Below are 24,473 nucleotides of genomic sequence, written 5' to 3' on the forward strand. Positions count from 1 at the left end.
TTAATGGCAACGCTGGAGCCTGGCCGACTCCAGCATGCATTGAAAAACCGGCCCAAGCCCGCCCACTTTCCTCTGCCTCTGCTCCCCCGGGAGCAGGGATCAGAAGCATAGCACATCGACGGGGGCAAATGGCCCACTGCTGCGCACGCAAACCGTGGTCTGGATCCGAGCGGACGCCAAGCCGAAAGCGCAGCAAGCTGCGCCCCCACTTCTCGCTATCCCCTGGAACCCTCTCCGCAGCAGATGCTCTGGGGGTGGGCTGTGCGTCCGCCGGGCACGATGGCTCACGTCGGAGGCAGACACCTCCTGTCAATGAAACTGCCGCAGCCGAGCAGCGCCTGAGGCCTGGGCGTGCTCTCGGTGGATGCGCTGGCTCTGCGGACTCAAGTTAAAGGGCTTAGGGCGAGTTAGATAAAGGGGGAGCATCAGGGACAGGGAAGAGTGGTATGGATATTTAGGGTACGGGGGGTTAGGGGGGGCTTGGAAGGGCATCGAAGCGGAGGTGGAGGGCATAGGAGGCCGGGGTGTGTGAAGGAGGACAGAATAGGTGCGAGACAGGAACAGGAGAGTCCGAAACTAAACCATGGCAAATCTGTCAATGGCCAACTGTGCATTACCAAAGCTAATGACAAGTATCTGAGGGAAGTAACCTTTTTGAATAGCAGGGCACATCTCATTGACAGCAGCCTGACAGAGGAGCTACCAAACCAACTGTTAGCTACTGATCCGTAGTAGTCAGGGATGCCAATCTGCCCAATAAGTGATGGTCACTCACTTCTGCTCCACTGACGGGGAGCTTTCATGTTGGTTTATGTGCTGTGGCTGCCAAGGTGAAACTGCACACAGAATTTCTAGACCAGCCAACTAGGCCACTAAACACCCTAGGTCTGTAACGCAGCTAATCTGTTCCACCAGTCAGGGCTAGTTTACGGCTCGACGTCCAGACAGTGGCGGGCTCACTGAAAGAAGCTGCTCCGGAAAAGGTTTAAAAAAAGATGACTGCTAGTTTCATTCTCCTTCTTCCCGGGAGGGTGCTGTATCACCTGCTGCTCCAATCCATCAGACATCTGAGATAGCAGGTGCATCGTGCCTGTTCATAATTAATGACAATCAGTTCACAACTCTGCAGCAGTAAATTTCTCTCATGTTAAGCGGCACAAGCGGTCAAAAATATATGATATATATGGAGATGAAGGAGAGGACTCATGGAAGGGTGTTTAAGTTTGATCCGGGCAAGTAACCCGGAAAATTCCATGTGTCTTATGGCAGATATCCACAATGTACGCAAGATAAATCCCAGAATGCAACTATAGTCTGCAGCAGAAATGCATGCTTAGGGGTTTTTATCGAAAAAGCTGTGTCTAAATGTAGCAACAGTGTGGACACAATGAGTCCTAACGAAAAGAGCTTAACCCAAGAGGAACAGAGAGACGGAGTGGACACAACTGCTTGCAACAACAGTTGTTCTGGATCACGTAACATGGATAACATAAGCTAAAACTTCAGTTGTAGGAAGCATCCCTTAACAGTTTTGTGCATTTCTAATTTGCTGAATAGGGTTAAATTTCGCAGTATTCTTTCTGTGTTATAATTTAGAGGTCTCTGACTTTAATGCAAATGCACGCACAGTTTTCAGCTTCATAGAATAAACATTTGTTCTCTGTGTTAAACCAAATGAATATGCATTAAAGAGGATTTATACTCACAGGAGGAAATATTTGTTTAACGAACTGACAGAACAGATATTGTGGTTGAAATACTCGAATGGGGCAATACCAAACAGCTATTTTAGTATTTAAACCATCAAATATTTCTATACTGCCGCCTCAAATAGTGTATCAAGCATGAGCAATTCAAAAAAGTTGTGAGAGGCAAAGGTTTCTTTGGTTTAATGTTGAACAAGTCGTGATTGCATATAGGATTATAATGTGTCACCTCACCCCGCTGAATGTTCCAAGTTATGAGGGGCTGATTTCCCAGCAACCAGGGAAATGTGGTGTTTTCATCACTGACAACAATCTTTACAGGTGTCAGCATCAAGGGCAGTTTATTTTTGAATAAATGGTTGTGGTATTCCACGAAGTAGATTTCTTTGGTGAACTGGGGTAGCACAGCTGTAGACAGGATTAATGAATTAAGTGAAGGTCTCTTGAGACTAGTAATATAAAGGGACAAAGGCCTCATTTCCCAAACAAGAAGATTTTTCGTACTGAAATACTGCCTTTTGGATTGTAAACGTTTTAATCAACATGACAAATCCAGGCCTTTCTTCCAGCCAGCATTTATCAGTCAGAAGCAAAACCTTTCTATATAGAACAATAAGAATGGAAGCATGCAATAAACAGAAATGTACTGAATAAAATATATGATTTATTTCATGTGAAATTTAATGATTGCGAAGGGTAGCAACTGAAGACACAAAGTCTAAATACATCCATTAGCCCAGAAAAGCGGACAGGAAATCTGAGCAATATTTCAAAATTTCCCAACAGTGCCTGACCAATCTGTCTGACCTGTTCTGGAAAAGATTACCGGTGTAAGAAAGGGAAAGGGAATACGTGTCTCTGAATTAATCACCACTCTTGTGACTCTTGGAAGCACCAATGAAGGTCCTGTACTAAACTAAAACACAGGGAAGAATTCTTAAAATATTTTCAGATTTCATTCGCATCTTGAATGGGAAGAAGAAGACGAGCACTCGAAATCGCTATTTGAGGTTTGGAGAATAGTTCTGAGTGCTGGGCAAAAGTTTGGGCCAATCTAGTGTAGAACTGCAAGGAGGCACTTCTGACAGACGCATGTTTTTTCTGCTGAAGTAACAGAAGTCCAGCAGCCAGTGTCGTAATAATGAACGCTATAGATGATGTGTTTGTTTTTTAAAAGAAAGAGCAAGAAAGGCAATCAAGAACACACATCAGAATGCAATCTGTCAAATAATGAATGCACTCAGTCCATATTGCAAAGAAGGCTTGACGTTTGTGTATAGAATAAAGTACACACTAGAACTCAGATAACACTGACCTTCAAATGTGACACCGGACCAAACCCTGCTGTGTCTTAGTCCCGCGGGCCAGATTTGAAGTACAGTTACGCACACTGATTGCGAATAGTTCCCACGTCACATATTTAGTCCATGAAGTTATCGGGATTACTTGTGAAGTAAAGATGCTAACTCATTGGGATGTAAGGCTATATAAACGAGCGCTATCTAAACGTCCTAAAACAAATCCCATTGAGATGATCCATTAAGTTAGGGATCAACCCAGATTTGGCTCATTGTCTTGTACAATAGCCTCTTCCGCATAGTTCGCAGGTAAGTTTTGGTAATGCCAGTGCTTGCTCCCTGGGGATGCCTGGAGACAATTGTATATGTGGGGAGAAGCTCCTAAGAGCCATTGAACCCAAACTGCTAACCCTGTATATAATGGAAACTACTTCAAGCCAGGGAGGGGAATGCAGCACCCCACACCGCCGAGAGTCCAGCTATGGCTATGTAAGTTTTCCATTCAAACTGGAAATCAAAGTCATTTGAAAGTGAAGAGTAAAAAACGAGTTTTCACGTACTACATTCAGCCCAAGTCTCCGAGCCAATTTGTGGTTTACAGATACTTTCCTTTTTGAGAGAATGTCTCTCTAATTGGTGTCCAACGGTAAGCAAAAAGGCCAAAGACCAAAGGGGGAAACAAATGGGGCTAACATGGAAAGGAAACCTCATGACAAATTGCTGTCACTGTGCCAAAAATAAACAGATACATAGAGACTTATTTATGCTCTCTCTCTTTCCAGTTGTCAGTGGACACTAGGAGCTACTTGATGGAATATAGTGTGCTTGATAAATTCACATATCTCTAATCAATATTGGCTTTCAGGATTTGAACTCCTATGTAATGTAGCCATAAAGATTATTCAACGCTCCTAGCGTAAGACTACTGACAGATGTAAGTAGCCTGACTAAGATATTGTACCATTACTATTTCATTTCAGGTGTTTAATCTGCAGGAAATCAACTGTTCTAAAGATTATTCACATGACGTTATGGTCTACTGGAGGACTAAATGGAGCAGACATAGTGGAATAATTCGATGGTGTTATGGAGGAAATATGGTGTAGGAGGTTAGCAAAAAAGAAATTATAGGGATTTCGTTTCTGATTGCTTAAGGATTACATTCAGCGCGGACCCCATAAAACCAGTCATATGGGTTCGCACATTGAAAGTCCTCAAACAGCAGCTGCAAGCACACACAGGCCAGTGCCTAGATAACTGGAGGACTAAGGGGCCAAATTCTATCTTAGTTCTACAACAAATGTAAGCTCCCACTGGGAAATGCCGCAGGATGTATTCTTCGGGGTAGCTGATCTCTGGTTTCACAGGTGTAACGAAACATCTCCTGTAAACTCGTCATTTCAAATAAGCATGGTAGGAATCTAGAGATAATTCATCCATTTGATGTGAGGAGGAGCTCACACTAACTCAAAACAGAGAACATTTCAAACAAAAGGGAAAGATTTATCACATTCGTATAATTAGAAGAATACATTTTATTTGCTCTGCTCACGTGCTTTATTTATGGTACTAATTAGAAGAAACTTTTGGGATTCTAACAGTATATGGAAGCATCTTTTAGGATAATTAAGTAATCTGTTCTATTTCAGAGACGTTAGCATAAGATTATGCCTGTTGTTCTCATATACGCCTCTGTGCTGGGCGACAGCGACAGTTGCATGTCCTTGCACCTCTTCATGTGCTTAGTGTAATAATGTGGTGATGTGTTTCAGGTCGCCTCCCCTTTTGCCTAAATCCCCAGATGATAATGTGGATTGTGAACAGTCCACACTTGACTAACTCATAGCTGAGCACTCATCGGCTTAGTTCTGAAGGTCCCCTGGTTCAATCGCTGGTGGGGCCGTCGACCATATAGTCTGGGCCCATGGCACATACGCATGTTACTCCAAGACCAGCACTGAGAGGGATAGGGCTTCGACTAAAGAATACAACGGCAGCGGTGCTCGGCCCTCCTGTATCTGGTGCTAAACAGCCAACCAGTCTGGGTGAAGAATCGTCATGCTGCATCGCTGTAACAAGGGGCGGCAACACAGCCAGTAAGCACAATGCATGATCTGATCCACGAGAATTTACAGTAAATGGTTTACACCAACAGGAAAAATCCATAACTGTGACTAAATGCCCCATTGTCAACAGCTCCATTTCAGGTCGCGGAAATTCCATGCTGCCATCTCACTGCTGCATTTATGTTTATTTGTGTAGAGCCGTTTCTGTTAAAATGGGAGGCTAGGGGTGGATTTGAGACTGAAGGAATTATCTGAAAGCACATATCAGATTTGAGGTAGTCGTCATTGTTCTCCGCTGCACTATATATCTATTTTCTAATCTGCAGTCCGTGGCTGAAGTATCGTAGGCCTCTTTGGAGGATGAGGTATCATTCAGTGGAAGAGGATATAATTACTATTGCCCAGAGTCTCGCCGTTAAACCTTTACTCAAGCTCCTGACATTGACATTAAAATGCTATCTACGTAACTGAGAGATTGCCTACTGTTTGTAATGAATATTATATGGATCCTGCATATTGCGTAAGTACAATAGAAAAAAAAACCTCACAGATACAGCTATATTTTGGATCATAGCCAGCTTCAAATCGACACAAACCAACAGCTCTAGCCGCCCGCTCACTCTTGATGGCCTCCATATCCCTCCCACAACTGTCACTCTCTATCCCCACTCCCCCCAATTCACTTTGACCACCCTGGGGCTAGGGTCGTGGGTGTAGGGAAGGAGTGAGGGTTCCGGATGTGGGGCCAGGAATGAGGGGGTTTTGGGGTGGCAGAAGGGGTCTTCTGGACTGGGGCTGAGGGGTTCAGAGTGGGGGGGGCGGTTCAGCGGATCTGGGGCAGGCTCTGGAAGGAGTTTATGGTGTGGGGAGGGGTTCCATACCTGGGGCAGGGGAAATAGGGTGCTGGAAGGGGGGTCGGGCCTCGGCCAGGGAGCACTTACCTCAGGCAGTCTTCAGAAGCGTCTGGCATGGTCTGGCTTCCCAGCGGATGGGGCCCAGGGTTTTTGCGCACCTGCTCATGCCGAGGCGACCTCTGCAGCAACCATTGGCTGGGGTGGGGGCAGCATGTGGATGCCCCAGTGGCTGTCCCCTGCGCTAGAGCGCAGTACAGCCAGCTGCTTCTCCGGGAGCCACTGGAGATCAGGGAAGTAAGAGCCCTGCCTATCCCACTCGCGCCAATCAGATCCGGACTTTTTAGCAGCTTGGTCCAGCACAGTGCTGACCAGAGCTGCCCAGGGTCCCTCTTCGGACCAAGTATGCGTTTAAGGTAGAAACCAGACTCCATGGCAACCATATCTGGGGCCCCACTGCAAACAACAATTACTTCCACCTTTTGCATTCCTAGTGATGACTCTTCTGATTAAGTTATAAACACTATAAGTGCATTGATATGCTGTATCTGTTCAGATGCTTTGACTGGACTTCCTTTTGTTGTTGTATAAAGTGGTTTATAAAAATCTACCCCCAAATCAGTCTTAAAACAGGATGGCGAAGCAATGTAACCCTCTTTGGTTCACGTCAATGCCTAACACAATAGTTGTTCATTAAATAAGGATTTAAGAAAAACCGAAAATCATTCAAAATACAAGCTGATCCCGGACCACCCCCTCCAAGTAGTTTGAAGCAAGTAAGATATGAAATCACATCAAATGGAAATACAGAGTAGGAGTAGACAGAAACCAAATCAAAACACAACATGAAAACATTTCAATCCACCAAAGGACTTTTCAAACTAAAGTAAACAAAATGTGTCATCTGTATTATTTAAGAAACTTCAAATATGCAGATAAGTGTGACAGGTCAAAGCAAATAAGTGAGGTAATCACTCTGTACCATGCTGTAATATCTAAAAAGTAATGCCACATTCTGGAGTCCCCATTCCAAAAATGGCTGAATTTACAGGGATATTCTCTATGCACGAGTCCCATATAAATTTTCCCAAGTGAATGATAGAGAAGAAGCCAGTCTAAGAGTTAATTAGATCCAATGATAGGGGAAAATGCCAGATAAAATTGCCTGTTTAAAAGATTTTATCTCTGAAAAGGTGAAGTGTAGAAAGGTAGATTTTTGGAAGTGGTAAAGTAAGCCACCTCCTATTATAAAACTTGAATATTGGACGCAGCAGAATTTTCCTAGCAATCATGTTGATAAGTGTAGGTTTATTAAGAAAAATCATGGATCATAATTTTTATATGACGCTGCCACTTTACATTTATAACTTTTAAAAATGTGCCATTATAGGAGCTGACGGACACCGAGCACAAAAATAGAAGATATTGCCTCGTAGGAGGCATTGCATGAAAACAAATTAAAAACAAAGAATGTTAATATAAAAAAAAATTTAAATTCTAGATGTTTATAAAGCTTAGGAATATCACCTTCCAAGAGGAAACATGATCAAGCAATAGTTTCCTACCTTAAAACAATAATGCCTCTTTTTTTCTATTTTGCTTGAAAAAGTTCATTAATTCGTCTAAAATTATAAAAATGTACATAATAAATTACACTCTTGAAAAGTAGTTTAGCTTAAATGCAGAAGATTGCTCAGGCTTGTGGTAAATAAGGTACCTGTTATTTAGCTTGCCTCTGAAAATAAAGCATTAAACTAGCCAGCATATCCCGCACACACTCACTCTAATGGCAAAGGCACAAGTGATTGTCGGTGCTGTGGACCTGTATGAAGACAACTTCCTTGGGAGGTTGTTGGAACTACACAACCAACTTCTGAGCTCCCTTTGCAAATCTCTATTAAAGACAACTGAAGGAAAGTTCTTTTTCGATTCTGTGTTTATCAAGGTCAGGGTACAAATTTGAATGAGCAATACTTTACCATCGTTTTACATCTGAAAGCAGGATTGGATGTCATATTTATAAGAGCGCCTGATTGACAACTGGCTCCCTGAAAGCATGTAACAAAGAACTTTATACAGGTAGACAAAAAAAGAGTCTGTTAATCTTCAAACAATATGATCAGCCTCCCTCGTGACCAATACAACATACTTTCTCTCCTCCTTTCAATTTCTTTTAATCTACATAGAGCCCGAATCTACAACCACTATCAAATATAGCGAATTACTATCAATCAAGACTATTCCATCGGGTTCTCAAACTGGGGTGACTTATTACATGGGGGTTGCAACTGTCAGCCCCATCCCAAACCCCACTTGCCTCCCAGCATATTAAAATGGTGTTATAACATTAAAAAATACAGTTTTTTTATAATTTAAGGGGTCGCACTCAGAGCTTGGTAGAGAAGGGGTCTCAAGTACAAAAGTCTGAGAACCCCTGAGCTATTCCATTATGTCAAGGAAACTAATGGGACCAATAGATTTTCAAGGACAGAAAGCACTCAACACTAACAACAGGGTTTGCAGGATTGGGGTCTTTGGCCACAAACCCGACCAACACTTATGCAAGAGCTTAGTTCCAACATGCAAGTAGTCCCACTGAGTCTGTAGGCTTGTTTCTTCATTGTAGCACACATCAGGGCAGGGACCAGCGTTTATAGTTTTGTATTGTAACAATGTCTCACACAGCTTTATGAATAATAAAATCTAGGAAAGATTAGAGCCCTTAAGGATATTATTAAGGATTTTCCTTTTCACTCTGTAGTTAAAGACTATGGAAAAGAATCACATTTCCTAGTTAACAAGAATATAAAGACTCTTGTATTTGTTTTCCCTCAGACTTGCCTTTGCTGAGAAAGTTAGAAAAGAAAAGCTGTTAAGAATAGTTACCAAAGGAAAATATCTTGCTTTTCAACTCCCAGGTTAGTTCTGAAAACTTGAATACACAGCTAAATAGGCAAGCATGCACACAGTTTATAATTAAGAAGTAAAGATGAGCACCTACTGTTTTGCATTTTATAAATGTAGCGGTTCATGAACAGTGGAAAGCAAATTTCCATCACAATATAATAAACAATACAAAAAATATGAGAAAAGTATATGAGTGTGATATCTACGGACCTTTGCCCCTAGCAATAATACGCAGAGAAAGGCTATACAACTATCGATAAAGCAATAAATAAGCGCAAGGACGAAACTTGTATCCTAGCTAAGAGACAAAACAGAATTACATAAGGAATGTTATCGAGTACATTATATTCATATTGATGTTCATAATCCTTACTCTCTGGAGGAAAGTTTCTTGTATGGTGCGGAACAATTATGCATCAGATTTATCAAATAAGTAATCCATAATCAACCGGCTACAATGCAAATATTTAATTTGGCGGGGGAGGTCATTATATCTCCAGGGAGTGCAAATAGAATAAAGAGATTTAATCAGTCTATACTGGCTAATTATGCTCTCAATGGAGTTTGGGCCCTAACGTACAATGTATTCTCTTTCTGATGACAGATGAATTAGACTCTTGTATTTTCACCGCGTAATGTATTAATTATACTGTGGTGCTTCCCAAAGAAAAGAGGAGGGTACTCAACATGAGTAAAGAATATCTATTAAATATGATTTGCAACAGTACATCACAGGAGGAGCGAGACTCTATTCAACCATACACAGCAAACAAACCTTCTGAGGAGAAGATAAACCATACCAGGGAGTAGATAATAATAAATTTTGAAGAACCCAAAGCCAAAACCAATTTGTTTTTTAGAAACGTACCCTTAATGGAGCAATTGGCTCACTATATCTTGCGAATTAACTGAAATGTACACATAGAAAAATACATAACCATTCCTCAATTGCAATAATACAAGATATAAATTTTACAATGGTACAGATTGTCACCCTGTTGGTAAGGAACACTACCTCTCAACCTGTCCACTTGCATTTGATATAAATCCACACCTTTAAAACTATATCTGTAATAAAAATCAACAAAGGAATATCCTGATTCTTCAGAGATTGGCTCAATGTGGAATAAGCTTGCGAGAGTAAGTCGGACACGAGAGTTATTTTTATAAAACATTATAATATAAGCAAACTACTAACGAAAGAGGCTAATGTATCAACACGCTATTGTGAACATTCTGGCTTCTAATGCAAATCCATCAAATGGGATTCCCAAACTGTGTTGGGGTCAAGCAATGTTTTCCCCTAATTAGTACTTTTTTGAATGTTTGGCTTCCTTCCAAACCAGGCCACCCCAACACCAGTAACCCTCGAAACTAAACTATTCTTGATAGCACTAAAAACAAGCCAGGTGCATTAGGAGGAGATATCTTATAAAACTATTACAGCATCCGCCCCAAATATTATCATCAGCAAAATAACAATGATGGCAAAATGAGCATGTTTAAAAGAATTGATGGAGCTACACAACGACCTTTCAGGGTAGTATGTAAGAATAACCCGAAACGACCAACCAAAGAGAGAATCCAATGAAGTCACCAATGGCTAAGGACCAGAATTTACACAACTGAGGAATAACACAGTATCTATCATCTTTGTGAATAATCGTAAAGCTGCAATTATTTGTAGATTTATGTCAAATAAATATCCCTCATATAATCCACAAACTAACAGTTTCGCCCACATATAGTTTCTAACTACACACTTTGACCCCTACCTTCATATAATATTGGTTGCTCGATAAACTCGTAGTCTAAAAAGCTAATTGATGCTCTAAGTGTACCATCATAAAGTGGACCCATTTTAAAAAGTTGGCCACGCCAGAGACAAAGCAAATGCACATGACACGTACTCACACCTCCCACAGGAGACCTAAGTGTGCAGAGCTGCAACCACATTACCTAATGGCCTAAAATTATCAGCCAGGGCAGGCAGGCCAGCATAAAGCCCAATCCATGACAACCAATACTGCTCCTCTATAGATCACACATTTTAACTTCGAGTTCCATTACACATTAAATCATTTCCTTCTCGATCTACTGGTAGACCCGGTCTCACCCCACACTTACCCCCCTCCCCCTCTGCCAGGACACACTCTCCCTGCGAGGCAGCAAGACAAGGTAGAGGGGAGACAGAGGGGACACAGAAGGGTGGAGGGACCATGGGACCATAGGAGCGCTCTGCAACCTTTCGAACACGTCACAGGCCTTAACAACTCTGACCCTATATTCTCCCCCTTCAGGTTCGTTGCGAGCCATAAGCCCAAGACCTATCACCAAATATCAGGTCTTTCTTCTGGAGACTCTTATTTTACTCTTTTACATGACCAACTGGAACACTGGACCAATATACGTTATGCGAAAGAATATATCAATTCAACACAGTGACTCATTCTAGAGACACTCAACGCGCATTCACTACTCCCAGTATACAAACCCACAAGCAATGAGGTGCTGCAAGGAATGGCAGAAAGAACGCTTTGGAGCCTCCCCGCAATTCCGCCACAGCGTGAAGAAGGAGAGAGAATATCCGATTCTGCTCCCACACAAAATGGGGTGACTCACGCTACAGTAATCCTCAAAGCATTCTGTCATCGCCAGGTCCCTTCTCGTAGTGGGTTAGCATGGCGCTGGAGGAATGGGCCTAAAGAGCTCCCCACCTCCACGCGTTTATACATCCACTTGGGTAGTCTGGGACACACTGTCCAAATTACTGCACTGCTAACCACGCACGCACGCTGGCCAATTATTGGGCTGCTAGAGCACACATCCCATGGGGGCGCGGTAGGAGGAGCGCCCGCTATCCCCTCGAAAGCCATTTTCCTCACCTACCTTCAGCTAGACTTACGAGGCACTTCCCTTGGCAACTTGCTCGAGGCCTCGATATCAAGTCCCCACTCTCATCAGAAGTAAGTAAGTAAGAGGCGTCCGCGTTCATTCTCATCACTATAGATGCTATATATACCCGTTTCCGTTGTGAGAAATTTGCTCGTGTCCGTCTTTGGCACACGTTCCATAGGTTGCCGACCCCTGGTTTAGATAATGCATGTCCATTGTGAAAGTGCCATAATCCCCATCTTGATAAGGAGAAAGCCTTGAGAGCTAACCTTAATTGCCTCTTCCCTCCCAGCACAGTTAAATGTAGCCTGGCTTCCATTGGCTTCTAAGTACCGACAGACTATAGAGTTGACATAGATCAGACAACCAACATGCTTGAATATATCTGTGCTCCATCTCTATCTGAGTAGAGTATTAACTGGATCCCAACAAAAGGAATCTCATATGCATGCTGTTGGGAAGAACACTATAGTCAATAGATCAAGACGGTAGCCAAGTTAGTCTGGATATGTGAAAAGCAGCAAGAGTCCTGTGGCACCTTATAGACTAACAGACGTATTGGAGCATGAGCTTTCATGGGTGAACTGCATCCAACGAAGTGGGTATTCACCCACGAAAGCTCATGCTCCAATACGTCTGTTAGTCTATAAGGTGCCACAGGACGCTCTGCTGCTTTTATAATCAAAGAGAGTCTCTCACCTCCTGAGAGAACAAAATTCTGTCAGATTGTGAACATAGCCTCATATACAGCCTGGCAAAGAGATGTCATGAATTTGCAGGACATCAACATGCTTAATACCCTGAAAAAAAACAACAAGCCTCTATAACAGACTGTATAAGTGGGCTTCTGTCACGAACTGGGAATGTTCTTAATGTTTTCTCTGAATACTGTGTTGGTGCCTCAGTGTCCCCTATGCAGTTCTTAAGTATCTAGGTGGTGGAATAAAGGTGTGTGATTGTTGCAGAGTAAAGGGCCAGTGTACATAAATGCCTGATGCTCTGTCTCCTAGCAACTGATGGCCTGGGCCCCTTCTCTGCAAAGGTGCCAACTGAAAGTGTTGGAGACAAAGAGGTCAGGTGACCTCCTGGCCCGGGAAAGGAACTGAGCAGAGAAGGAGGGGCTGGAGGGGGTTGGCAATCTAGAGCTGGCTGGGGACAAGGAGTGAAGTGCAGACGTGGGGGTCTGGCTCACTGCCCCCCAGAATGGACCCGGCCAAGGGGTCCTGTTCACTGTACCTACAAGCTCTGTTTTAGACCATGTACCTGTCATCTAATAAACCTCTGTTTTACTGGCTGAGAGTTACGTCTGACTGCAAAGTGGGGGCGCAGGATACTGTGGCTTCCCCAGGGCTGGGGCGGGCTCGCTGTGGGAAGCACATGGGGGGCAGAGGATGCTGAATGCTCCAAGGAGATACACAGGAGGTGAAGACGTGTGAGCTTCTTGCCTGAACAGTCTGTTCCAAGGGAGAGGAGGCACCCCACAGTCCTGACTGGCTTTGTGGGGAGCAGTTCCAGAGCATTGCCCAGGGACTCTGTGACAGCTTCATCGTGGATTTTTTTGACCAAAGGACCCACACACTCCTAAAGCAAGTTATTTTCAGAACATGAACCACCCCTGAGAAGGCCATATCCTTAGAAGCCAATCATGCACATATAGATACACAGGATAAACCCAGGTGATGAAGACAGTCAGTCACCAGATACAGGCATTTCATGAATTTGTTTAGGACTATTGCTAGCCCAAAAAGTGACACTTTATTCTAGTAACAATCATTGTACAGCTGATACCTTCAAAATAAGTGAACATGCATGCCAAAGAAATGATGAATACTTTCTTTTTGCATAAGTGGTGCACATTTTACTGAACATGTAAGAGAAATTATTCAATTTTCTGAAATAAAGACTAAGGTGAAGACATCCATTCTGTTTTGGGATTAGAAAATACTGTCAAGCAGAGTTTTCTTTACGCTCCAGTTAACAACCTGACAGAGGATCAGAATTTTATTTCATTACTACTACTGTAAATGAAAGAGGGTGTTGCCACAGGTTCTAGGCCAGGTCTGAAAAATCACTGAGATTAGGAGACTAACACCTGTAAATAATCTGGGGTGGTTGTCATTCTGGTTTTATTAATTAACATACACCTCTACCCCGATATAACACGATCCGATATTACATGAATTTGGATATAATGCGGTAAAGCAGCGCTCCAGGGGGGCGGGGCTGCGCACTCCAGCGGATCAAAGCAAGTTCGATATAAGGCGGTTTCACCTATAAAGTGGTAAGATTTTTTGGCTCTCGAGGACAGCGTTGTATTGGGGTAGAGGTGTATTTTACTGGGAGAGATGATACTGTAGCATCAAGATCTAAAGTTCCTTTCCATGTTTAGAAAGTCAACTGAACCAGCATCATGCATTCAAAATACAGAATAAAACTAAACTTACAAAGTTGTGTGTTGTAAGTGGAACATGATCAAGGAAATCTACTTGCAGTTCCTCTCCAATCAAGGAGGCAGCATCTGTATTCCAATCCAAGCGTGCTTTTTTCCTAAAAAGTAAAAAAAAAAAAAAAAAAAAAGAGAAGTGAGAATAAACAGGTCTATTCAATAATGTAAATTGTAATACACGATCCTGTAACATGAAAACAAATACCATTCATTCTAAGAAGTTGGTTGTATTTCAGTAGGTTTAAAAAAAAAACAAAAACACCACAGAATTCTAAGTGATTTCCAATTTTTCAGCAATAGCAGTTTAAATACCCTTCATGGGTTGTCATATATTTTGATTGTTTTTACAAGCTATAAGGCATCCAGATGCTATGGTGATGGGCACCGTAGAAATAGCTTTATAAACAAATGTACCAAATTATGAATGGCAAATTTAGTGGCATAGAAATCATATTATGTGCTTTAGCTCCAAAGTTACTTAAGACCTCAATTACACAGAGATGAATACCCACAAATGACTGTCGCATGATTGTGGCTTCAAAAAGCACTAAGCCCAAGTTTTCCAAGGTGTGAAGTTAATACACTAACTCAGATGAGATACCTTCACACTCTCTCAGCTTGTAAAATAATCATTTGATATTTAATAGCAGCACCTCCCCGGCCCTACAAAACGCAAAGGAATACCTGAGATGAGACTTAAATCCATAACATTTTAAAATTTTCAGAGGAATTTATAACAAATTGAATACAAGGATACTTATTTGGGGGAGTCAAGCACATATAATGCTGAAGTGAGCTATCTTCAAATGCAGGAAGAAAATATTGTGTGTTCAAACTTGAACACAATCTAGCTAGATTAGAGTGATATAAAAAGTCTGTAAAAAGCAGCTAACTCAGGTTTTTCCTTCTTCAGTTTTGAGACAGAAGTGCAGGCATTTTTTATGGTGTATATAAAATCCTTTGCATTATTCCTGAGGGAATCCTGCACTAAAAAATTAAAAATTCTGTGCCAAAAAATAAAAATTCTGCACACATTTTTTAAAATTCTGCAAGTTTTGCAAATTTTATTGACAATAAATAAATGTGGAGGTTCCAGCATGGCAGTGGAGAGCACAGGCCACCGGCTGCATGGAGGTGAGAGATCACCCTGAACCCTACTCTCCGGACATGGACTTGGTGATGAGGCTGCACCCATCCCTGACACTGCACAAAGGCTGGCCTTGCCCCTCTGCGCCATACACACCAGGTGTGGGTTGACAGGTTGAGCCTGGCAGGATCCAAATGTAGAAAGGCTTAGTGGGGGGATCCAGGTGTGGGGTGAGAGGGTTCTGTGGGGGGCAATATGGGTGTGGGTGGATCACTGGGTGGTTCGCGGGGGGGGGAGGGGAGGATCTGAATGCACAAGAGCTTGTTGGGGGTTCCTAGAGTGAGGGGAGGTTTCTGGGAGTGAGTCTGACCCAGCCCTGGCTGCTCCTTGCAAGGAAGAGGAAGTCCCGTCCTCCCCTGTCCCTAGCCCAGCTGAGACTAGCAGCTGAACCTGGCACAGGGTAGGAGCCATTGATCAGAGTCTCCCCAGGGCCTCACCCCACCCCTGCAGTGATTTACCTCTCCACCCAGTAGTGTAGCTAGGGGGAGCGCCTGCTCCCCCAAGCCCAGAATTCCCCAAGTGGCGCCTATTCCAGCACCACTCCATCTTTCGGTGGCCCTGCACATGTGCCGCTCCGTCTTTCGGTGGCATTTCGGCGCATGAGCAGGGCCGCTGAAGGACATGCGCCTTTTTTCTCCGCCGCTCCTCCTGGGCAGCAACCCTGGCTACATCACTGTCTCCAACAGCTGCTTCAAGTGTGCAAAACAAAGTGCCCACACTGCTGGAGTGGGGCACATAACCACGCTTGAGGCTTCCCTTTGCTTCCCCATCAGAAAGCCATTTTTCTGCAGGGAAGCGAAGAAATCTGCATATACACAGTTGCGTAGAAATCCCCCAGGAGTATGAGCATTTAAATAAAACTAACATTTAATTTCTTACATCATTTCAGCATACTTAAGAAGTGGATTTTTGAATAAGAAATTTGAGAAAAGTAAAGAAAGCATGAAGAGAGTCTTCACAGCCAAGTTAGACTTCTAAAGAAATTAGCAAAAATGTTTCTGCTAGTTTAAAATCAGGATTTGAAAAATCCAACAGGATGTTAAAATTGTTTCTCTGATTTAGTACACATCTTCTTACCCTTTTTGTTCATTAAAAAGTCGGAAAACTGCACAGCATTCTGGCTGTAGACCTCTGACTTTGAGTGCCTTCATAAGACAATCATGTAGGGTCATCCCATTCCGCACATTTACCTGTGGATAAGAGCCAATTTTAATTTAAAACTCTAAAGGGGACATAAGATTTAAAATACCATTTTTCTGATCTTCATATTCTACACAAGACTAGACACATCACATTCTACACATCACTACAGAAAACTAGACTTAGTAGCATTTTTATTAATAGAGTTTGAAATTTGAAAAAAAAAGTGTGCCTAACATGCCACACTGACGACATATACAAGCATTTCTACGAGCAATGCTAAAACAGGTTAATAAAAAATATTATTTCCTTCAGAATTTAACTGAACAAGTCCATCCAAAAATCCATCCAATATAGCTTTCCCTAGAAAACAAATGAGCATTACACCATGCCTTTAATGTAAACATATCTGGAACTCTCAGTTCAATGTGTGAAGGAGTTGTGAACTCAATCATCCTAATCCAGAAACTGAAAGTACCTCAGCTGATTTGAGGTAGTGGGACAATGGAGACACAAAGGCAATCTCTTAAATAGCCAGATCCCAAACCATACATACAGGGCTATATAAGATCAAACACCACACAGAATGGCACTCAAAAGCAAATCAGCAGCCAATGCCGATAGCTGATATTGCTGCTTTCTCATTGGCTGCAACTTCAGAATAGTCTTCTAACGCAGCTCCCATAGAATGCATTGTCAAATCTCGATATGATAAAGGCACGGGTAACTGTGGCTAGGTCTCCCTTCAAGCCGAAAAGCTGTAAGTCTGATCAGACTTACATATCAGTGCTTTTTGGCCATCAATGCTACCTTGATCCAGATGATCCAGAAGCATCTCCAGTTGTGAACCTCCTTAACAAATGGTATATTCACACCCATTTAAAAGGGGCAAACTTGCCTTTGCTACCCTCCCTAAATGTTTAAGAACAAACTACTATGTTTAGTAGAAATTATGGTTGCAGCATGTGGTGACTATTCAACTTCCAGGCTTCTGTGAGGATTTAAAACGTCAAGATAAAGAAAAGTTATCCTTCCATAAAAAAGTTTCATTTTAATAGTTATTTTGATCTCTATGAAGGTCAGCAGAAAGTAAGAGGAAGTTAAGCCACCGTTTGCTTCGTTTGCCTTAATATTAAAAGGAAATGAAATGTAAGGTTGAATGTTTGAATCTACATGTCCATGAGCACACTGGACAAGTCTGATGTCTTATGCTCAGCTGGATGGCACTTCTCTGGATGTAATTTTTTAATGTTGCATCCCTACCATTTGATCTACAATAGGCTCAGGAATTATGCCTGTATGACCCTTTGGCTCAACATGCCACTTTTCTTGACCAAAACAGAAGCAAAAATGAAGACAGATGATACAGGTTTTATGTATGGCATTCTGAGTTTGTCAGTATCTTCTAATCAGTTTTGGAAAGAGGAATTTTGGTGATTGCCACAATCACTTTATTGTAACGGTTTGCTGTATTTACTGTGGCTAGTTTGTTTTTCAGACCATCAAAAATTGTTCTGAATATTCCTTTATTATGAGAAAAGACCGCCTTAGATTTAAGAAAAAAATTCTGCTTGATTAACGTAAGAAATATCAGATATATTTCTTTTTCCCTAGGAAACACTGGTAGTAGTTGGGCTTGGAATGTGATGTTTTAACCAGAGGTTGAAATTTGAGCTACAGCTCTCCCAGCCTAAGTCTCAACCTTTCCTCCTGTTCAAGTTTCTGCCTCCAGCTATGTCGTCACATTCCAGGTCGTCCACATGAAAAGCAGTAAGTCAGGACCAGATATTCCTAATGTAGAAGCAGAAAAAAGCTTTTCAGAGAATGTTTGAGAGTGTTCTATAAAACCAAAGGATCCGTTCAACTCCAAAAAAAACCAAACAAACCATCTTGCATTACAGTTCACTTTTGTCTACAAAAGTTAACTTGTGGTATGCAACAATGGACTTGCTGGGCCTTACTGTTTTGACGCATGGCATACTGTGCTAACAGGCCAGACAGGCATATTTTCTGTCACACCCACAGTAGTATAGAAACTTGAGTAAGAAAATTTTGTTGCAGTTTACTGTTTTTATGCTGGACAGAATGTTTTATACTTGACAAATATGCAGACAGAAATGATAGCACTGTGAGTGGGTAGGTGGCATTATGTTGAGGGAAGGGACAAAACATGAATTAGGATTTCAAGCAACGTTATTGAGTTTTAGCGTATTATTGGAATGCTCAGCTTGGAACAAAGACCAAGAGATGTTTAAGTTCAATCTATCTTCAATATATTTCATCGTGGAGATCCATGCTGAAGCAACCTGTGACAAAAATCATCACATATTTGAGTTTATATAGGCTAGGATAGTTCTGCAACAGCACTGTAAATTAGGTTAGCCCAGTACTGAAATAGCTTGCTATTAAAATATTTGAATGTAATCTACACCTGTATATTGTAGAACATTGCATTTTTAAAATATAGCCTTTAGAATTAAAGGACTAATAATGACTTTCTTAAACATGGACCAACCTCCCAGGTTGTTGGTTTTTTTGTTTGTTTGTTTCAGGGTTTTTTTGTTTGTTTGTTTGTAAACATTTCTGTTGCCACATATACATTAACAATAGTAAAAGTCTATAGTATCTCATAGGACACTTCAGCTCTGCACCCTTCTTTTGGCGGCGTGTAGCATACGTACATAAAGTCCCCCTACCGCAGGTAAAAATAGCAGTATAGACTGTGAGGTATTGCTTAGGTGAGTAAACTACAGACATATCTGAAGTAGACTCAAGCACACGCCCTACATCAGAGGTGGGCAAAAGCTCGTGGAACCGTCCTGTTCGGCCCTTGAGCTCCCAGCTGGAGAGGTGAGCCCCTGGCCCCTCCCCCGCAGCTATGCCACCATGCAGGCAGCGCTCTGGGTGACAGGGCTGCGTGCTCCTGCAGGGCAGCGCGGCAGGCTCTGGCCGAGCTGCCAGACATGCTGCTCTGAGCTGCATGGTAGGGGGGCTGGGGCCAGGGGGTTGGATAAGGGGCAGAAGGTTTGGGGGGGCAGTCAGGGGACAAGGAGCAAGGGGGGTTGGATGAGTCAGTGGTGAAGCCTTTCCCTGCTGCCTCCCCTCTGCCAGAGCCTTTCATTGACACATGTAGCTACATACTGCAGCATGGATGTGGAAATTATGGTTCCAGCACGTGGTGACTATTCAACTTCTGGGCTTCCAGTCTAAGTGGTATACTGTTGACTGCAGCATGTAGATACACTTACACTACACAGAACTGCCAGTAGAGAGTATTGTAGACGTACATGAGGCTTGGGTAGACTTACCACAGTGCGTTGCTTGTTAGGCAAGAAAACCCGAATGGTATTACTAGTCTTAGACATATCTGAGAGCTTGCCATCATCAGAAGCTCGGCGCTGAGAGCCAAACGGCTGAACAATAGTAGGTGAAATACAGTTTGATCCATCGAAGACAGAATCCTTGAATCCAAAACCATTACTGATGGTCTTCCAAGCTCCCTGAATGTGCTCCATTGATACAGCCTAAGGAACAGTAAAATCTGAAATGAAGTACAGACAAAAGAAATTACAACATTCTCAGAATCAAATCTGTAAGCAAATACAGTAAAAGACCAAACAATATAATAAATAATAATACCACCTTATGCTTTTATATAGTATTTTTCATCAGTAGATCTCAAGTGCTTTACAACCATGGTATCATGCCCTAGTCATATTGTAAAAGTATACAAACATTTAAGCAGAATGCAATTGTCCGTGTTTTATTACAACAGACAAATTCATAAAAATGTATTTACAGCAATCTCAGCTAAGTTTAGGTGTGCACACACATTCCTGTGAACCTCGAAAGCAGCACATTCGGTGCATACTTACATTTCTGATGGAACTTTTCCCTTCCAAATTGAAATATACTTTCCTCACTCATGGCTAAGTACACGCTAAGTTTGAAATTAAAAGGTCTGAGTTAAAGTATAAATATATTTTAAGTGTGAAGTCTTCTCTGTTCAGTTTTTTTTTTTTGAAGTCATTAACAAGCTTTCCAAAAATTGAGAACAAACAAAATTAAGCATGCATTCCCCCCCACCTCCAAAGGTGGTGAGCACAGGGCTTTACAATTAAACAATGCAAGCTAACCAAGTTACAGTAAGAGATTATTGCCAAATAAAACTGACAATCTATATTCCTGATCATCTTAATATTCTTTATACACAAAACTATGTTAAAACATTAAGACTGAAAAGTCAAGCACCCAAAAGCTAGGAAGTATTAAAATTAAGGTTATCTGTGCAACCTTAATTCAGCCCTCTTGTACATATGCATTATGACAATCTTCAATTGTATGATCACATTTCCCCCCCCCGCAAAGGATTCTTGTCTCATTCAGTACATAAAATGGACAGTTTTCACTTCATGAGCAGCTATTCATTCAATAATTTGAATTATCTTCACAGTTCAATGTGTGGCCCTAAAACTTATTTACTGCACATTATTTAAACCCTGTTCCGAAGGCAGAATTATTTAATTTTCTCATGGGTTTTACGATGGTACTCATCACTTTTAAAGAGTACTCAGCATTATTTAAGTTCAAAGCACATCTCCCCCCATTGACGTCAGTTGCAGCTGTGAGTGCTTAGCCCTTCTACAAATCAGACCCCAAGATCTCAAGTAAGGTATCCAGAAATTGAAGAATGCATAATTACAGACCATGAGTGAAAAATTTGGTTTAAGTGACTTGCTTAGGATCACGTCGGAACTCTGTGGCAGAGGATAGGATAGAATCTAGTTCTCCATGGCAGCATTTAACTGCCTGCATGAGACCATCCTCTCACTTTAAGCAATTCCATGCTCATTCAGTACCACATCTTCCAGGTTCCGCAACTAATGAAGCAGGAGGCCTAGAGACAATAGCCTCCATCACTCTACTACCTTGATTCATCCCCAGAGCAGGTCCATCCTGTGCAGTGACTTAGGCCAGAGTCCTGTGGAAAAAACAGTATTTGATCATGGAAAGAGTATATCATAATACCTATACAGAAGGGGATGAATTAAAGTTACATAGGCAACTATAATTCTGCCATTTCCTAACTTCTGTGTGCTCAACTTTGCAACCTTAATAATGTTCTGTTAATGGGGGTGGGTGACGAGGGGGTGGAGGAGAAGAGGCTGTGTATGCAATTTCCCAGACTTTTCAAGAGAAAACTGGGGAGGGGAGGAATTCAATCACATGGCATCACACTGACACTTACATGGGTTATCAACAGGCTGGAAACTTTAGATGCACTGGATAGACCTCTGCCACTTGAGTTAACAGAGTAAGTGACGGCTGTAATAGGTTTTCATCCTCTACGTGGACCAGCACTAGAGGGGAATAAGACACTTTGCTAGTGGGTTTCACAGGTATTTACTGACAGCAGAGGAATCCCAGATTTCTGGGATTCCATTTCAGGCTCTGGAGGAGAGGTTCTCTAGAGGTCAGATACTCTTCTGCCTGTTGACACCAAGCCCTGTCACTTCCAATCTGTCCCAGTCCCATTCCTCTCTTTTCCCCACCCTCGCCTCCTAGTCCCAGTCTCTTCTCAGACTTCTCATTCCCATCCCAAACTCCTTGTCCAGCCAGTCTCATTTCCCCCATCCCAGATCCTCATTCATTCTCTCACTCCCCTCTTGGGTTTCAGCTGCCCCCAGCTCTGTTTCCTGCCCCCCCACCACCACCTCCTTGTCTCAGGGCTTGTCTACACTTACCAGGGGATCTACAAGCAACAACTGATGCATCGTGGTCAATTTAACTGGTCTAGGGAAGACCCGCTAAATCAATCTCAGATCGCTCTCCCATTGACTCCTGTACTCCACCGGATTGAGAAGAGTAGGGGGAGTCTCCCGTTGACATCATGTAGCATGGACCCTGCAGTAAGTAGGTCTAAGCTACGTCAGTTTCAGTTACACTATTCATGTAATTTAAATTGCATAGCTTAGATTGAATTTCCCCTAGAGTGTAGACAAGGCCTCAGTATCCCCTCTCCCCGGCTGCTTGACCCAGGTCTCATTGCCAAGTTTTTCCCTGGCTCCATGTCTTATCTCCCAGCCCCATTCCCCAACACACTGGTTTTCAATCCCAGTCTCCTTGTCCAGCCAGTCCCAGACTTTCTCCTCCCACCAAGCTCTTTGTCTGATCTGTTTCCCTCTCCCACACCAGCTCCTAGTCCCAATTTTCTTGCCCAATCAGCCTACCCCCTCTGGCTCTCAAACCCAGTCTCCTTATCCAACCAGCAGTTTCCCTCCCCTTACTCTAGCTCGCACTTATAGTTTTGTTCTAGTCCCAGTCTCACCAGGATCCTTGTCCCAGTCTACTCCCCTTCTTCCTCGGTCTCCTTTTATCCCCTCGGGTTTCAAGTCAGAAAACTTCCTCCTCTGTGCTCCGAGATGCCAACAGAGCAGTAATCAGAGTAGAGGAAAGACAAGCTCTCTGGTCTCAGTTCCAGTACCCAGCTCTAGCCCAGGTCACAGCTACTGGAAGCTGCAACTACAGGAAAAGTTCAGCTTTGCCCCCTTAGCCCCAGGATCAGAGCATACTCAGTCACTTTGTTAGGACAGCGCATGTAGAGTTTGGTCAGCACTAAGAGTTAATGAAGTATGCCCCAGGAAGATAGAATCTTTACAGATTTTAGCCATTAAATTTTAAGTATTTACTGAGCATGTGCAAACTACAACTTTTCAAAGTCATATAATTTAGCCAAATTTGGGTGGATTTGCACAATAATTACAAGAGACATATCCCTGACTCAAAGGCCACTCGCTGCCAAATTTTAAATCCCTACTTTATGTGGGTGCTAGAACTTCTCAAAGAAAAGGTCACCAGAATTACTTTAAAAAAAAACAAAAACCCTGAAACATTTTTCTCTAGTCCTGTTTTTGGGAACTGAACTATTTTGGTTGACACTTTCCCGAATAACTCAGCCTGAGACAACCAGAATAGAAAATATCAGCCCAAATGGCTAAACTTCAGCCAACGTTATTAGCAACTGAAAAGGGGTCCTACAATAGGAAGAGTTGGGTAACCTTAATAACAGGCTGCACTATTAGCCCTGCCTGTAATCAATGACAGAAGCAAAAGTAACTTTTGAAAAAATCAAGGAATCATTTGTACCTAGCACACATCTTAATAGCTGCGAAAAAAATCAGATTCAAATCATGATTAAATACACAACAGCTTGTGAAATTCTAGTTTAAGTTTACCCGCAGGATATTTGTCCAAGATCAACGTTTTAGATGTGGTATCTACAGCAGTGAGCAGACCCCAATATATAAACGCTGAAGTTGCAACCTTTTTACATCCTCTCACTTTGAATTCAGTGCGCTCTCACCAGTCCTTGGCAACCAACTCAAAAATTAATAGTGCTCAAAAAAAATCAAGAGGGAAGGAGTTAGGTCAGGTTACCATTTTACATTTTCAAGGGAGTACAGCAACAGAAGGGATGTGCCAGTGAGTCAATTCTATAGAAAACCAATATGCAATAGGTCAATTTGGACAGTTTACTGCATTATCATTTTTCTCCAGTTTAAATTTATACTTCAGACTCTCTGAAGCATCTTTCCTAATATTATTGGAAATCTCTGTTATGGGCTGCAGCCATATAACACTAGTCTGCAAGATGGTCAGATTTCATAAACTAAGCAGAGTCAGTACTTGGACAGAAAAGCAAAGGAAATCCCAGGAACTACCAGGGGTGCTGGCGATTCCATACTGAAGATGGCAGTCTTTCTTCTGAGTCACTACTGAATCACTCCACTAGGCAAGGCGCTGAGGTACCATGCTTTGAGACATGCCATCCTCCAGATTACAATCCTCAATAAAGGCAAATTTATTTTCAACTATAGTTTATTTTATTTTTTCTATTTAGAAGAAAAGGGATGTTAGCCCTTACATCCTACTCAAATTCCAACTTGGGTACCTATAGGGTCGCACATTTTGTTGCTTCTGTAGCCTGAACTCACTGCCTGCACTAGGGGTGCCTTTA

At 42.3% G+C, this 24,473-nt stretch overlaps 1 protein-coding gene across 25 annotated transcripts in view; it reads right to left on the reverse strand.

The window, feature by feature from the left end:
- RAF1 (Raf-1 proto-oncogene, serine/threonine kinase) overlaps positions 1-24,473 on the reverse strand; it is a 134,385-nt gene that overhangs the window by 65,720 nt on the left and 44,192 nt on the right. For 12 of the 25 annotated variants that reach the window (XM_075073138.1, XM_075073130.1, XM_075073126.1 and 9 more), the window contains 4 exons: positions 21,385-21,437; positions 19,765-19,997; positions 16,394-16,506; positions 14,168-14,270 (listed from right to left, as the gene is read on the reverse strand). In XM_075073138.1, coding sequence (XP_074929239.1) covers positions 14,168-14,270; positions 16,394-16,506; positions 19,765-19,971 — 423 coding nt within the window. In that variant the 5' untranslated portion in view covers positions 19,972-19,997; positions 21,385-21,437. Of the gene's footprint in view, positions 1-14,167; positions 14,271-16,393; positions 16,507-19,764; positions 19,998-21,384; positions 21,438-21,704; positions 21,817-24,473 lie in introns of all 25 variants that reach the window. The other 13 variants (XM_075073133.1, XM_032772552.2, XM_075073131.1 and 10 more) reach the window with 4 other exon arrangements.

This window comes from Chelonoidis abingdonii, chromosome 17 (genome assembly GCF_003597395.2).
Source record: "Chelonoidis abingdonii isolate Lonesome George chromosome 17, CheloAbing_2.0, whole genome shotgun sequence".
Classification (NCBI taxonomy): Eukaryota; Metazoa; Chordata; order Testudines; family Testudinidae; genus Chelonoidis; species Chelonoidis abingdonii.